The sequence below is a fragment of the Nannospalax galili genome, unplaced genomic scaffold (assembly GCF_000622305.1).
Source record: "Nannospalax galili isolate Female #2095 unplaced genomic scaffold, S.galili_v1.0 scaffold1827, whole genome shotgun sequence".
In the NCBI taxonomy this organism is placed as follows: Eukaryota; Metazoa; Chordata; class Mammalia; order Rodentia; family Spalacidae; genus Nannospalax; species Nannospalax galili.
Genome location: NW_008355785.1, coordinates 224755 through 238784, shown reverse-complemented (window position 1 = coordinate 238784; position 14030 = coordinate 224755). Strand labels below are relative to the sequence as shown.

General features: G+C 46.4%; 1 protein-coding gene across 1 annotated transcript; it reads right to left on the bottom strand.

The window, feature by feature from the left end:
* Window positions 1–1136: 1136 nt before the first annotated feature.
* Fpr2 (formyl peptide receptor 2) lies at window positions 1137–12170 on the bottom strand. Its single transcript, XM_008853372.3, has 2 exons — window positions 12091–12170; window positions 1137–2312 (listed from the first exon to the last, which is right to left on the bottom strand). Exon 2 carries the CDS (start codon window positions 2299–2301, stop codon window positions 1255–1257), a length of 1047 nt encoding a protein of 348 aa, XP_008851594.1. The 5' UTR covers window positions 2302–2312; window positions 12091–12170; the 3' UTR covers window positions 1137–1254.
* Between the last annotated feature and the right edge of the window lie 1860 nt (window positions 12171–14030).

Genomic DNA, 14030 nt, shown 5'->3' with positions numbered 1-14030 from the left:
TATATTTGTGTGTATGCATATGCATATTCTCTATATATAATTTGTGTGTCTCTATAGAATCTAGGGATACATAAAATCACAAATGAGAGAAGACTTAAAATATCTGTCCTTCTGAGCTTGGCTCACGTTCCTGCAAATGACATAACAGTATTCTTCTTTACGATTGAACTGTTTTTGGTTTGTTTAGTTTGTTTCTTTTTCTGAGACTGGCCTTGAGCTGATCCTTCCTGCATCTGCCTCCCAAGTGCTAGAATTACAGGCATACACCATCATGTCCACAAAATTTTAGATGCTGATAAAATAATTTCTAGGATTTATTGTATTTTTAATTGTGTATGTGTGTGTGTGTGCACATGCGCGCGCGCGGGGGGTGCATGCGCGCCCGTGTGAGTACAGGTGCCCAGAGAGGCCAGAGGCATCGAATCCCTCTGGAGTTTGGTAGAGGCGGTTGGGGTAGAGGCAGTTGGAAGCCAATGGACGTGGGTGTTGGGAGCTGAACTCAGGTCCTCTGTAAACGCCGTACCAAACAGCCGGACTGACTCCCTTTTGCTCTGGCTGATTCTTGCCCCTCCTCCGGCCCTGCTCTCTCTCCCATGAGGGCTGCACCTGCATTTCAGGGAGTGCTTGTTTCTACAATACTGAGACACTTGCAACTGGCCAGGTAGAGCATCCTCTCAGAATTCAGTGACACCAGCATCTGCTTGGTAACTGAGAAACTTGTTTTTCCTAACAGAAACTTGGAAAATTTTGTTAACTGAAAACCTTTTTGTTAACTCACCTGCCCCTGGTTTGGGATAACTATGGTGATCTGATAGAACTATAGTTATCAGCTTTACCCTTGGCATGATGTAATTATAGTTTTAAGCTTTATAAACCCTGCTGTGCATCTCCTTGGGGTCAAGAGTTCTTTCTGGCATTAGGCTCCTCTTGACCATCGGCCCTTATTAAAAGACTCTTAATTTGACCATCACTGTGTAGCATTGTTATGTGCCTTGGGCTTGGTATTAATTACACTGCTCTTAACTGCTGAGCAATCTCTTCAGACTCCAAAACAAAATAATTTAAAAGGGGGGATGAGTTGAAAACTCCCAAAATGACAATCATAGTAGTTTCAGATTTTATTTCTTTCTCTCAAATCAAGGGATACAGAAGTATTTTTCCAGAGTAACATTCAAGAGTATGGCACAAGGTTAGATAAGGCTGAAGTGAGGCCATCATGGGACAAGACGGCACCTGGCCCTCTCCCCATGTTGCCTATAACTTGGTGTTTGCAGGGAGTGAAGAAGAGTTGGTGTCTGTGACATTGGTCTGGGCCGAGTCCTCGCTCAGGGCTCTCTCCAGACTGGCAGGCAGGGATTGGATCAGTCTCTCTCTGAAGTCCTGGCCCATGAAAACGTAGAGCATGGGGTTGAGGCAGCTGTTGAAGAAGGCCAGGGAGCTTGTTGGGTTGACCAACATGTCAAGGACTTGATGCCCTCCACTCAACAGTGTCTCTTTGAGCCAGACAGTGCCAAGAAGAGCAACCAGCTGAAAGGGGAACCAGCAGATGAAGAAAGAAGCCACAACAGCGGTTAGGACGCGCAAGGGACGGCTGGAATTAACAAGGCCTCTTCTGTGGATCCTGGCAGCAATGAGTCCGTAGCATATGGCGACAATGGACATGGGCATGCTGAATCCAATGATGAACCGGACGATCCCTCTGGCTGTCAACATGGTGATGGCCACGCTCAACCTCTCTTGTTGGGTGTCACCCCAGGATAAAAAATTGAATGTACAGTACACATCCCCTCCTGGGTGTCTTACTGTGGTTAAGAAAAGGAACAGTGGTACGGTAAGGGTCAGAGCAAGAATCCAGGGTGCGACCATCACCTTCCTGGCCAGGCTCACCGTGCGGTGGTTCTGAGCCCACACCGGGTGCAGTACACAGATACAGCGGTCCAGGGCAATGAGAGCGATCAGGAAGACGCTTCCAAACAGGTTTATGTCCACCACGATGTGAACTAGTTTGCACAGGAACCAGCCAAAAGGCCATTTTTCTTTCATGGCCATGGAGACGATGAGGAAGGGTAAAGTAGCTGTGAAAGAGAAGTCCGCCAAAGCCAGGTTCAGGTAGCCGACGGTGGTAACGGTGTGTGCCATCCGGAATCCAGCCACCCAGATCACCAGCCCATTGCCCAGCACACCTAGGACACAGGTGATGGAGAGGACCACCATTGAGAGGATCCACAGGGCTCTGGAGATGGCAGAGTCGTAGACCACCAATTCTGAGCTGTTCAGAGCGCTGGAGAAGTTGGCTTCCATCCTGACCGCACCTGAAACAGGTCAACAATAGGCACATTTCAGGTGTGTCTCCACCTTACAGCATCTTCATTCAGAACCCACTCCACTTGAAACCAGGAGACCCTTTGCTCCAGTAATACCATAAAGCTGGCTTTCTGTTGGATGATCTTTGGAGAAAGCGTTTTTCTGCACATTTTCAGAAGTATTAACGCATCTCACACTGATTATGAAAAAAGATTATAAACTAGCCGGGCATGGTGGCACATGCCTTTCGTCCCAGCCCTGAGGAGTCAGAGACAGGAGGGGAAAAGGCCAGCCTGGTCTAGATAGCAATAAACTCATTGATTCACCAAGTTAGACCTTGGTGTAATCTCTACTTTGGTCTGTCTTTGGCTTCCTATCTAAGTAGGGTGTGTGTGTGTGTGTGTGTGTGTGTGAGAGAGAGAGAGAGAGAGAGAGAGAGAGAGAGAGAGAGATGCATAGCCCCAAATACTCTCACATAAGACACCTGGCACTTGTTCACATTTAATTCTCATGATAATATTATGAAACAGTGGCATTCCTCTCCTGTCAATCAAAAGCTATACACTCGGGGTTTCAGTGGGGTTTTTTTAACAGTAAATGCTTTGAAAACCAAGTTTAGTGACTGCCAGAGCTCTAACCTTTGCCTTACTAACACACTACATTTGAAAGGGCTCTGTGATCATCGCTGACTAATCAGACACATTGATAGGATGGTGGTTTCCTCCTTTTCCAGTCACACTTCCTCCTCATCTTATCTCCACCCATCACTTCTGCCCAAGTCATTGTGTAATGTCCTGCAGAATTCCTCAACCCTGACACTCTTGGCACTTGTGGCTAGTTAATTCTGGCTGTATGCGGATGCTGCCCTACATCATAGGAGCCTGTACTTGTTAGTTTTGTCAACTTGATACAAACTAAGGTCTCCTGGGAAGAGGGAACCTCATCTGAACAAGATCAGATTGGCCTGTGGCTATGCCTGTGAGACATTAACTGCTAATTGATGGAGGAGGGGTCAGCCCTCTGTGGGTGGTGCCATCCCTAGGTGAGTGACCAGGGCTGTACAAGAAAGGTAACTGATTAAGCCAGGGGGAAGCAAGGCAGTGGAGCAGCCTTCCTCCATGGTCTCTGCTTCAGTTCCTGCCCCATGTTCCTGCCTTGAATTCCTGCCTTGATTTTGTTCAATGATGGATTGTGACCTGATGATCGTAAATTGTAATACATTCTTTTTGACCGTGTTTGTTTTTTTTTTTTTTTTTTTAATCACAGCAATTGAAAGCAAACCAGAACAGATGTTTAGCAACATCTTTGATCTCCTCTGCTAGATCCCTGGAGCAACTCTTTTCCAGTTACGAGAACAGAAAAAAAAAAAATGGCTACCAACATTGTGAAATGTCCCCAGGGAGACAAAACCACCCGCAGTTGAAAAGCACTGGGCTCTAGAGTCAAGTGAACGTTTCCTTTTTCTTTTCTTTTGTGTGTGTGTGTGTGTGTGTGTGTGTGTGTGTGTGTGTGTGTGCAGTCCACATATGTCCACAGTGTGTACACATCCATGTGCCTATACATGTGCATGTGGAGGCCAGAGGTCAATGTTGACTGTCTTCCTCAACCATGTCATCTTATTTTCTGAGATAAATTCTCCAACAGAACCTAGAGCTTGCTGATTGGCTAGGCAGGCGGACCAGCAGACCAGCGAGCTCTGGGACTTCTCCTCTCTGCCTTCCCAGAACGGGGTAATAGGTGGATGCTGCTGTGCCTGTTTTGTTTGTGGGTTTTTTTGTTTGTTTGTTTTTTGAAAGATTGACTTTTATTTTTTATTTATGTGTGTGTCACCAGTAAGCAATTGTCCAAGAAGGGACAAAGAGATCGTCAGACCCATTGGAGCTGCAGTTACAGAGTGTTGAGTGTTGTGAGCCACAGGGCACGGGAGCTGGGAACTGGAATTGGTCCTCTAGAAAAACAAGTGCTCCTAACTACTGAGCCATCTTTCCAACCACAAGTGCCTTGTTTGTTGTTTGTTCGCTTAACTTTTTTTGTTTTTGTTTTTTTTTTTTTTTTGAGAAAAGGTCTCCCTGTAGTGCCAGCTGGCCTAGAACTCACTACGTAGACCAGGCTGGCCTCGAACTCACAGAGATCCGCCTGCCTCTGCCTCCCAAGTGCTGGAATCAAAGGCGTGCACCACCATGCCCGGCTCTTGTCTAACTTTTTAAAGCATTTATTGAGAATGTCATACATGCATATAAGGTGTTTTGAACAAACCCACGCCCACTCCCTCCCCTCCAACTCCTCCCATATCTCCCAGTCACTTTTTCCTGAACGACTTCATGTACTCTTTCTTTCTTTATGGGGCTTTTCACTACTCCACTCCCCCCTCTGAAGAGGTAACCCTAAAATCTTTTAGGGATTAGATAAGAGCTTCCAAACACTTTTATATTTTTGGCCTTCTTTTAATGGGGGAGATGGGGATCCAAACTCAGATCCTCACACTTGTGCAGCAAGCACTTTACCCACTGAGCACACCCTCTGCCCCAGTGCTCTCTAATTGCATCTGTGAAGCCTCCCCAGTGAGTTCCCACCACTGTCATGTCTTTGAGCCTCGTTTTCCTCTCCTGCACGTCAGGAACGGCTTCGTGATAAACACGGACTTTTAACATGATAAGTTAGTTAATGAGGATGGATGTGGAAATCTTCCAGGGTGAACGCACAGTGAGCCTTTAACACACCTCACCATGCTCTGTACTGTGTCCTGGGGCCCCGTTCTGGGCTGTGCTTTGCAGAAGCTCAAGTTCAGTCAAGAACATGCTTGTGGGACCAGGGCTGTATCTCATTGGGAGAGTGCTTGCTTAATATGCACGGTTTGGTCCCCAGCACCTAGGTGTGGTGTTTTGCAACCGCTGGAGACTATTTCAGCGTTCCACAACTGGTCAAAATGCAGAGCATAAGTGACTGTGGGTGCGAAGCAACCCTGCACCTAAGGCTAAGGGAACCGCTCCAAAGAGGGGCTAGAAAATTTTAAGAGCCAGAGGACCTGCTGTTAGGTAGGGTCTTCTAGACATGACATTTGTACCCTTGAAATTGCAACAGTGTGCTTGCCTAAACAAGACTTGCACAATGACACCAGCTGAAGTGCCAGTGTGGGTTGGGGAAATGTCACAGGGTCCCACCTCCATATGAAAAGCTACAGGCGATGAACAGCTGCTCAAAGACAGGGAATCCGTTTTCTCCAGGGATGAGTGCTCCGATAGGTTATCCAGTCCCAAGTGATCAACCCAAAACACATGTACATACGAACCACACTAAATGGACTGAGTGGATTGTAACTATAATAATTATAATAACAAGAATAATTAAAGAGGTCAAGAGGGACCATTGTAGAAGAGGGGGCCGAAAGATCGCAAGAGCCAGGGGTGGTGCAGGAACATAAGGAAACAAAGGCTTTCAGGTCTCTGGGAACTTGCTCATATGAACTTACAGCAATGGTGTCAGCATGCAGCTCATTCAGACAAAAACCTGCATAGAACCGGGGAAATGGGCACCAGGCCCCAAGCTTAGCCGAGGAACTATTGGCAACTGATTTCTGCCGGGTGAGGGAGAGTTGATCTTCTTTAAGAGAGTGACTCTGAATAGTCTGACTAGACTCCAGTGGATGAACTTGCACTGAGGGGCATCTGGGTATACAAACTTGACTCACTAGGCTTTAACATATATGACAAATGCATGAATCTGGTTGGGGGAACCATGGGGGTATAGGTGGGGGAGGAAGCATAAAGATGATTAAGATGTAGTGTATGAAATGCACAAAAATTCAATAAAAAGTACATTTAAAAAAGAATTTGAGAGGAAGTTAGGAAGGACATTGAAGGGGTTGGTGTGGAATGGGCAGGGAAACCGAGGTAAGTACAGTGCACGTGTGACAGCCTCAAAATTTTAATTTTAAAGACATTGGGTATAGCAGTGCACACCTATAATCCTAGCACTCTAGAGGTAGAGGCTTGAAGATCAGAAGTTCAAGGTCGTCCTTAGCTATATAGTAAGTTCAAGGCCAGCCTGCTCTACCTAAAAAGGAGAACATGCTTGTGACAGTAGTAACTAGTACTCATAGATGTGAATCCAAACTTGAAGAGTTTCGTTTTAACTTCACAACTCATCTCAGCAGCTCTTGAAGATTGCACACGTTAATAAAGTATTGGATACATTCTAAGATGTTGTGAATATTGGATAGCATTGTGCTTTATAAATTGCATAACCAGTACAAAGTTAAAAGAATTAAGACTTAAGGGCTGGAGAGATGGCTCAGTGGTTAAGAGCACTGGCTGCTCTTACAGAGGTGCTGGTTTGGTTCCCAGCACCCACATGGCAGCCAACAACCATCTGTAGCCCCAGTTCCAGGGAATCTGATGCCTTCTTCTGGCCTCTTCAGGCACTGCACATAGGGAACTCTGAGTCTGAAATGGAACTGACTTGATGAAAATTGAGCACGTCGATACTTCTCTCTGCTTAGCAGGCTCAGTTTCCTTCCATAAAATGAGTATTCCGGGCTGGGGAGATGGCTCACTATAAAGTGTCATGCAAGCACAAAGACCTGAGTCTGGAGCCCCAGCACCCATAGTAGTGCTGGATATGGGAGTGCATTGGGGGAGGGAAAGAGCAGGAGAAGAACTCCTGGAGGTGGAGCTCGCTGGCCAGACAGCCAAGCCCACCAGTGAGCTGAGGGTTCAGGAAGAGACTGCGTCAAAAAGACAGAGGGAAGGTGAGGGGGACACTTGATGTTGACCATTGGCCTCCGTGGGCACAAACATGCACACACACCACACACACCGAGAATGAGAAAGACAGAGAGGAGGGGAGGGGGGCACTTTATGTGTATCATTGGCGTGCGTGGGCACACACATACACACACACCACACACACAGAGAGAGAGAGAGAGAGAGAGAGAGAGAGAGAGAGAGAGAGAGAGAGAGACAGAGACAGAGAGACAGAGACAGACAGACAGAGAGACAGACAGAGAGACAGAGAGAGACAGAGAGAGGAGGAGGAGGAGGAAGAGGAGGAGGAGGAAGAAGAAGATTCAATGCCTTTGCTTGCTCCACAAACCTCCTCACTTCCTCTTCTGAGGGACTAAATCCCTAATACACAAACAGGGTCACTAACAAGTAATAAAGATGGCACACTTCCTGGCTGGTCTGGCAGAAGTCCTGATTTTGTAACACCTAAAGGCCCCCTTCAACTGCCCTGCTTGGAGTCACATAGCCCTGGATGTCTCAGCTTGGAGATATGACCTATCAACCTTCTCTTCTTTAAGGTGACCAATCCAAATTTAGAGAGAAGGGGAACCACCAAAACCCTTAAAATCCACAGTCTCCCCAGGGGACATTGGATTTTTTTCCAGGTCCCCTCTCCACTTGGGGAGAGTTTCATCTTTCTGTTAGAGTGGGTATATGGATGTGTGATTCTTTAATCTTTAAATAACTTTGACTGTTGCTCTCTGCTGGTCTCAGATTTTTTTTTTTCCTGCCTTTTAATTTAGTTGGCTGAGGAAAATGAACCTAACAATGCCCTTAGACTGACGGCAATATCCACACAACACTGTCATTTCCACACTTGGGCTATGATCTTGACTGAAATTTTACTGAGAAAAAAAAATGGTAATAATTAGATGTGCACGTTTACCATCCCCATCTGTCCTGATTTGCTTTCTGTTGCTGTGATAAAACACTGATCAAAACCAACTGAGGAGAGGGTTTATTTCACCTCACAGATAACAGTCCATCATAAGGGAAGCCAGGACAGGAACCTGGTGGCAGGAACTGAAGCAGAGGCCATGGAGGAACGCTGCTTACTGGCTTGTTCTGCCTGGCTTGCTTAGCGACCTTTCTTACGCAGCCCTGGCCCACTTGTCTAAGGATAGCACTGCCCAGATAGGCTACCCTTCCTACACCAATTGGCAATTAAGAATTTACATCACAAATGTGGCCACAGACCAGTCCAATGGAGGAAGTTCTGCAACTGAGGTTCCTTCTTCCCAGGGAATCTAATTTCTCACGTTGACAAAACCTAACCAGCTCACCAAACCCTTCCCTTCTACCTACCATCAGTTCCTCCAGGGGAAGGAACTCTCATACATTTCAAACTGCCTGTCCACACACAGACTCTGGATCTCTCTCTCTCTCTCTCTCTCTCTCTCTCTCTCTCTCCTCTCCTCTCCTCTATCTCCCCCTCACCAAAACTTGATTCCTGCATTTTTTCCTTTTCTTTTTTCCAAGCCAAGTCAAAACCACAAGGATGTGCTTTTTAGTGAAATGTGTCGTTGTCACATGAACATTATCATGTCACCTCCCTTCACATACAAATCATCCCCAGCAGACCTGGTCATGCATGCTAATAATTCCAACTACATGGGAGGCTAAAACAGGAGAATTGCAGATTCAAGGCCCACTTGAATTTATCGAGAACATGTCTCACAACAAAAAGTAAAAAGAGGATTGGGGATGTAACTCAATGGTAGAGCACTGGCCTAGAGTCCCCCAGTGAGGGGCTGGGGTGTGGCTCAGCAGTGGAGCCTCTGCCTAGAGCCCCCCAGTGAGGAGCTGTGGGAAGAGTGGCTTAGCAGTAGAATACTTGCCTAGCATATAAGAAGCCCTAGATTCAGGAGAGAGAGAGGGAGGGAGGGAGGGAGAGAGAGAGAGAGAGAGAGAGAGAGAGAGAGAGAGAGAGAATGCTCTTTTGCCCGAGTCTTCTCCCTATTCACAGAATTCACAGCCAGACCTTGGAATGGGCACCTGCTCTATCCATTTCCCCACAACTCTTGATCACACTCCAAACACACCAACTGGGTCCCCAGCTCGCCACCAAATGCGTCTCCTCAAGGTGCTGACTCCAGGCTTCCAAACACAATTCTCTCTTCTCCGTTTTTATCCTGATGTCCCCATGGCATGACACCCGTTAGACCCCCTCTTCCTTCCCAAGTCACTTTATGCCTTAAAATGATCAAAGACTCACACAGCATACACTTGGTTGTGTTCATAGTTCAGTGAACCACATTCTTGTCTGTCCAGTTTGCCAGCTTTTTCTGCTATAAATTTGGATCTAAATGTTGGAGTTGCACCTGCCCAAACACTGTCACCCTCTCTCATCTTTCCACAGGTGACAGATAATACAATCCAGCCTCGTGGCTTAAAATTCTATACTTCTGATCCAGGTGAGATGGCGCACAACTTTAATCCCAGCACTCGGGAGGCAGAGGCAGGTGGATCTCTGTGAGATCGAGGCCAACCTGGTCTACGCAGAGAGTTGCAAGACAGCTGAGGCTATATGGAGAATCTATCTCAAAAGTAAATAAATAAAAATAAAATCTTATTTCTAATTCTCTCTTGATAGAACCAGTTGGCTTCTTTTTTAAATTAAAGATTTTGTTGAATTTTTGTGGGTTTCATACAATATATTTTGATGATATTTAGACCCCTTCCCCTAACTGAACCTCCCTTGTGCCCCCCACTCAGCTTCAAGATTTTTTCTCTCCCTCAAATATATACATATATGTATATGTATGTATATTAAGGACTACCAAGTCAAATTTTGTGTCTCCAAATGCCCTTTAGTGTGGGTCCATCCACTGGAGCCTGGTTGACCTATCCAGCTTTACACCCTTAAAGAAAATTGACTCTGGCCCTCCCAGTGGCTGTCAGTTGTCCGCAGTCCCTCAGCTAGGGTTGAGGTGTCTTACAGCATGCATCAGTCTCATGGAAGCTCAAGCCAGACAAGATCCTAGCACAGAAAGGCCACAGTGGGGGGGGAGGGGGGCGGGCTGGAATGATGCCTTAGTGGTTAAGGGCACTTGCTGCTCTTGCAGAGGACCTGGGTTCGATTCCCAGCACCTACAGATGGCTAACAACCATCTGTAACTCCAGTTCCAAGGGGACCTGACTCCTTCTTCTGACCTCCATGGGCATTGCATGACTTACATACATGTAGGCAATGCAATGCACTCATACACAAAAAATTAAAATAATAAAATATTTTTTAAAGGACTCAGGGAAGGGAGTAAGAAACCAATCGACTTGTTGACTTCTCCCAGTCAGAGTCCTTGCAGCACCAAGACCCAGCGTTACACAAACTGCACTCTCTAATGTCCCATTTCCCAAGCCTCTTCTCCCAACATTATTTCTATTTGTAGTTCACAGATTCAGTTGTAAGTTTCCAAATGTAAGATTTACCTTTCATTTCTTTTTTCCTTTATCCTCCAATCCAATCCAGTCCCACTGTACATACTGAACACAGAGGAGAATCAGTCACATCACCACTGCCTTTGCCCATGGCCCCTGATACTTTCAACAGTCTTGCAAGTAACTTGTTCCTGAATCTGACACCCCCTTCCCTAAAATCCATTCTTCAGACAGAAGCCCTGCGACCTTTTAACAGGGCAAGGTTGTGGTGGCGCATCGCTGGGGTCCCAGCTGTTGAATAAGATCCTGTAAGCTCAGAACTTCAAGGCCAGACTGGATAATATACTCATATCTTATCTCGAGACATAATTCTAAGTTAGGCGTTGTGTTGCGTGTCTGTAATCCTAGCACTTTGGAAGTAAAAGCGGGAGGTCGGGGAGTTCAGGGCTAGCCTTGGATACATAGCAAGTCTAAGGCCAGTTTAGGATAAATGAGAAACTGGCTAGATAAAACACAAAAAAGGGCATTTTTTTTAAATGATCATGACGTTTTTCTGCTCAACTCTCCCCAGGGGCTGTGAGCTTCTGGATCTGCCCTGTTCATTCGTCAGACCCCTATGTCCTCCCACATCCCATGCACAGTTCACACTGTGTCCTTTGATCCCTTGAGCACACAAGCTCCTGACCACCTCAGATGCTTTGTACCCTCTGTTCCTTTCTGCTCACGATGCTCTTCCCATGGAGCATCCCTCTCCTGGCTCTTTCTCAGCTTCAGTGTTACGTCCTCGGAGGCCGGGCCTGACCCCCAAGTAAAGCCTGTTTCCTGGGCTCAGCTTGGGCTGTCAGGTCCTTTCCTTGCTAACCCATTTATTTTCCTTCCTGAAAAACCCTCTGCAACAGTGTGCAGACTCAAGACATTACCAAGTGTCTCTAGAGTCACATCGTCCAACAGAAACATAATCTGATGCACACACAGCAGCCGCATATGTAACTGGCAATTTTCTGGTAGTGATGTTGGAAAGAATATAAAACTCTGAGGGCAGTCATCTTATTGATAAATAATAACCCAACCTGTTCCCAAATAACGTCTTTGGAACATGTAACTAAAATACAAACTATTAACGCAATAGTTTAGTGGTTTCCATGGTCAAAGACTATTTCAAGTGTGTGTGTGTGTGTGTGTGTGTGTGTGTGTGTGTGTGTGTGCGCGCGCGCACAGGTGCACATGGAGGCCAGAGATTAACCTAGTCACTGTCCACCTTTATTTTGAGGCAGGGCCTCTCACTGGTCTGAAACTAGCCAGACTGACTCAGCTGACTGGTCCAAGCCTGGGATCAGCCTCTTTCTACCTCCCCAGCAATGTACACCACATGGATTTATCTTTTTACGTGGGTCCTGGGATCCGACACAGGACCTCAAGCTTACAAGGCATTCTTTACATTCTAAAGCATCTTCCCATGCCTCTAAGTGCATTTTGTTCTCAACATATTCCAGGTCAAGGACCCAGCAAGCAGCCATCCCATGCGGATGGGTGTGAGACTGAACATCTCTGTTCAGGACTTTAGGACTATCAGACCATATAACAAGCATTCAAACAATACTTTTTCAGTCATCAGAGGTCAACTTACCAGCAGCGAAGGTCCCCTTCCTATGGCTGGTTGTCAGTTTCCTGTGGAGTAACAGGGAGTGGGGAGCTGGTTCTCAACAGAGACGTCCGGGCACTCAGGGAGGAAGAAGAAAGCTGGGACCAATCAAATAACAGAAACTTGAGATTTCTTAAGATGTCCAGAAGCCCCACAGATGTGTGGCCAGTGGAGCTGAGGGTTCCCTCCCCTCGTCAGTCCTCTGAATGGCAGGGTCTGGGCATATGTATGTTCACAGTTCTACTGAATGTCCTCAGACATTTGGGGAAATGAAGACATTAGCAAGGTGAGAAGGATGAGAGGGAAGCAATCAAAGATGCCGACAGCTGGTGCCTTGCAGCTCAGTTTTTCCAGCAGTCCTCAGATGCAAAGACAGAGAGCAGAGACTCCCTTAGTGGAAGGACTCATGTCTCTCTCTCTCTCTCTCTCTCTCTCTCTCTCTCTCTCTCTCTCTCTCTCCCTCTCTCTCTCTCTCTGTCTCTATATCTCTTCTTGTACCTCCCCTTCTTCCTTTCTCTCTCTGTCTCTCTCTCTCTTTCTCTTTCTTCTCACCTTTCAAAACACAGCCTCATGTATCCCAGGCTATCCTCAAGCACACTGTGTGGCCAACTGAAATTCTGATCCCCCTGCCTCCACCTCCTGAGTGCTGGGGTCACATCATGCTCTACCACACCCAGTTTGCACAGGGCTTCCTATAAGCTAGATAAGCACTCTACCACTGAAGCTGCCTCCCCAGCCCACGGCCCTGTTCTTTAACAGACCATGGTCATTCGGCTGATTTGAGGTCCTCATGGAGACAGGAACCTCTGAAGAAAAGAAAAGCAGATCACTTTGCTATGGCTGGCATAACAAAACAGATGAATTGAGTCTCCTAAACATTATAAGCTGAGCGCTCTGGAGGCCAGAAGTCTAAGATCAAAGTGTCAGTCCTGGGGCCTCCCTCCCTGGTTTGCATGTGACCGTCTCTTCCTTCCGGTTCCTCACACATCCTCCCTGAGTGCTTACACAACCTTGGCATTTCTCTCCTTTCATTAGGACACCACTTATGTAGCATTAGGGCCCACCCTGATGATCTCATTTAGCTCAAATAACTACTTTAAATGTCCTGACTCTGAACAGTCCGGTGCTAAGATCCTAAGGTTCAGGGATACAGCATGAAACTGCAGGAGACCCTAGTTTATGCCTTAAGACAGAATTATGGGGAAAGGTGAGGGACAAAATGCTGGAATCAGTCTGAGGAGCCGGTGAGCCCAGGTGTGCCTGGCTTTGAAAGCAAGGTCTGAGCTGAAGACAGAGATTTGCATGAGGTGCGATGAGACCTCAAAGATACAGACACCCACAGAGACTGAGACAAAGAATGCTTTCTAGTTTTCCTAATTACGAAGACTTGGATAACGCTTACTGCATAGGAATCCATACTGTGTGATTGGCATTAGTTATCTTGTTTATTCTGGTGCAATTAAAGAAACGATTTCTGGGGGGGGGTATTTATATTTTTATGGGGCTTCTGACTAACATTCCCCCCTCTGAAGAGGTAACCCTAAAATCTTTTAAGGATTAGATAAGAGCTCCCAGATACTTTTGACATATATATTGCAGCAACTGTGCATGGGAGCATTTCCCTGTATTCTTTCTCCGATTGCTTGTTATTGGTATATAGAAAGGCTATTGATTTTTGTAGACTGAGTTCATAACCTGCCACCATACTGAAAGCTTTGATCAGTTCTAGGAGTTTTCTGGTGGAACTTTTGGGATCTCTTAAGTATAGTATCATATCATCTGTAAGCAGTGATGGTTTGGGGCTGGAGAGATGCCTCATCGATTAAGAACACCGGTTGTTCTTGCAAAAGACCCGGTTCGAATCCAAGCACTCACATGGCAGCTAACAACTGTCCATAACACCAGTCCCAGGGGATCCGACAGCC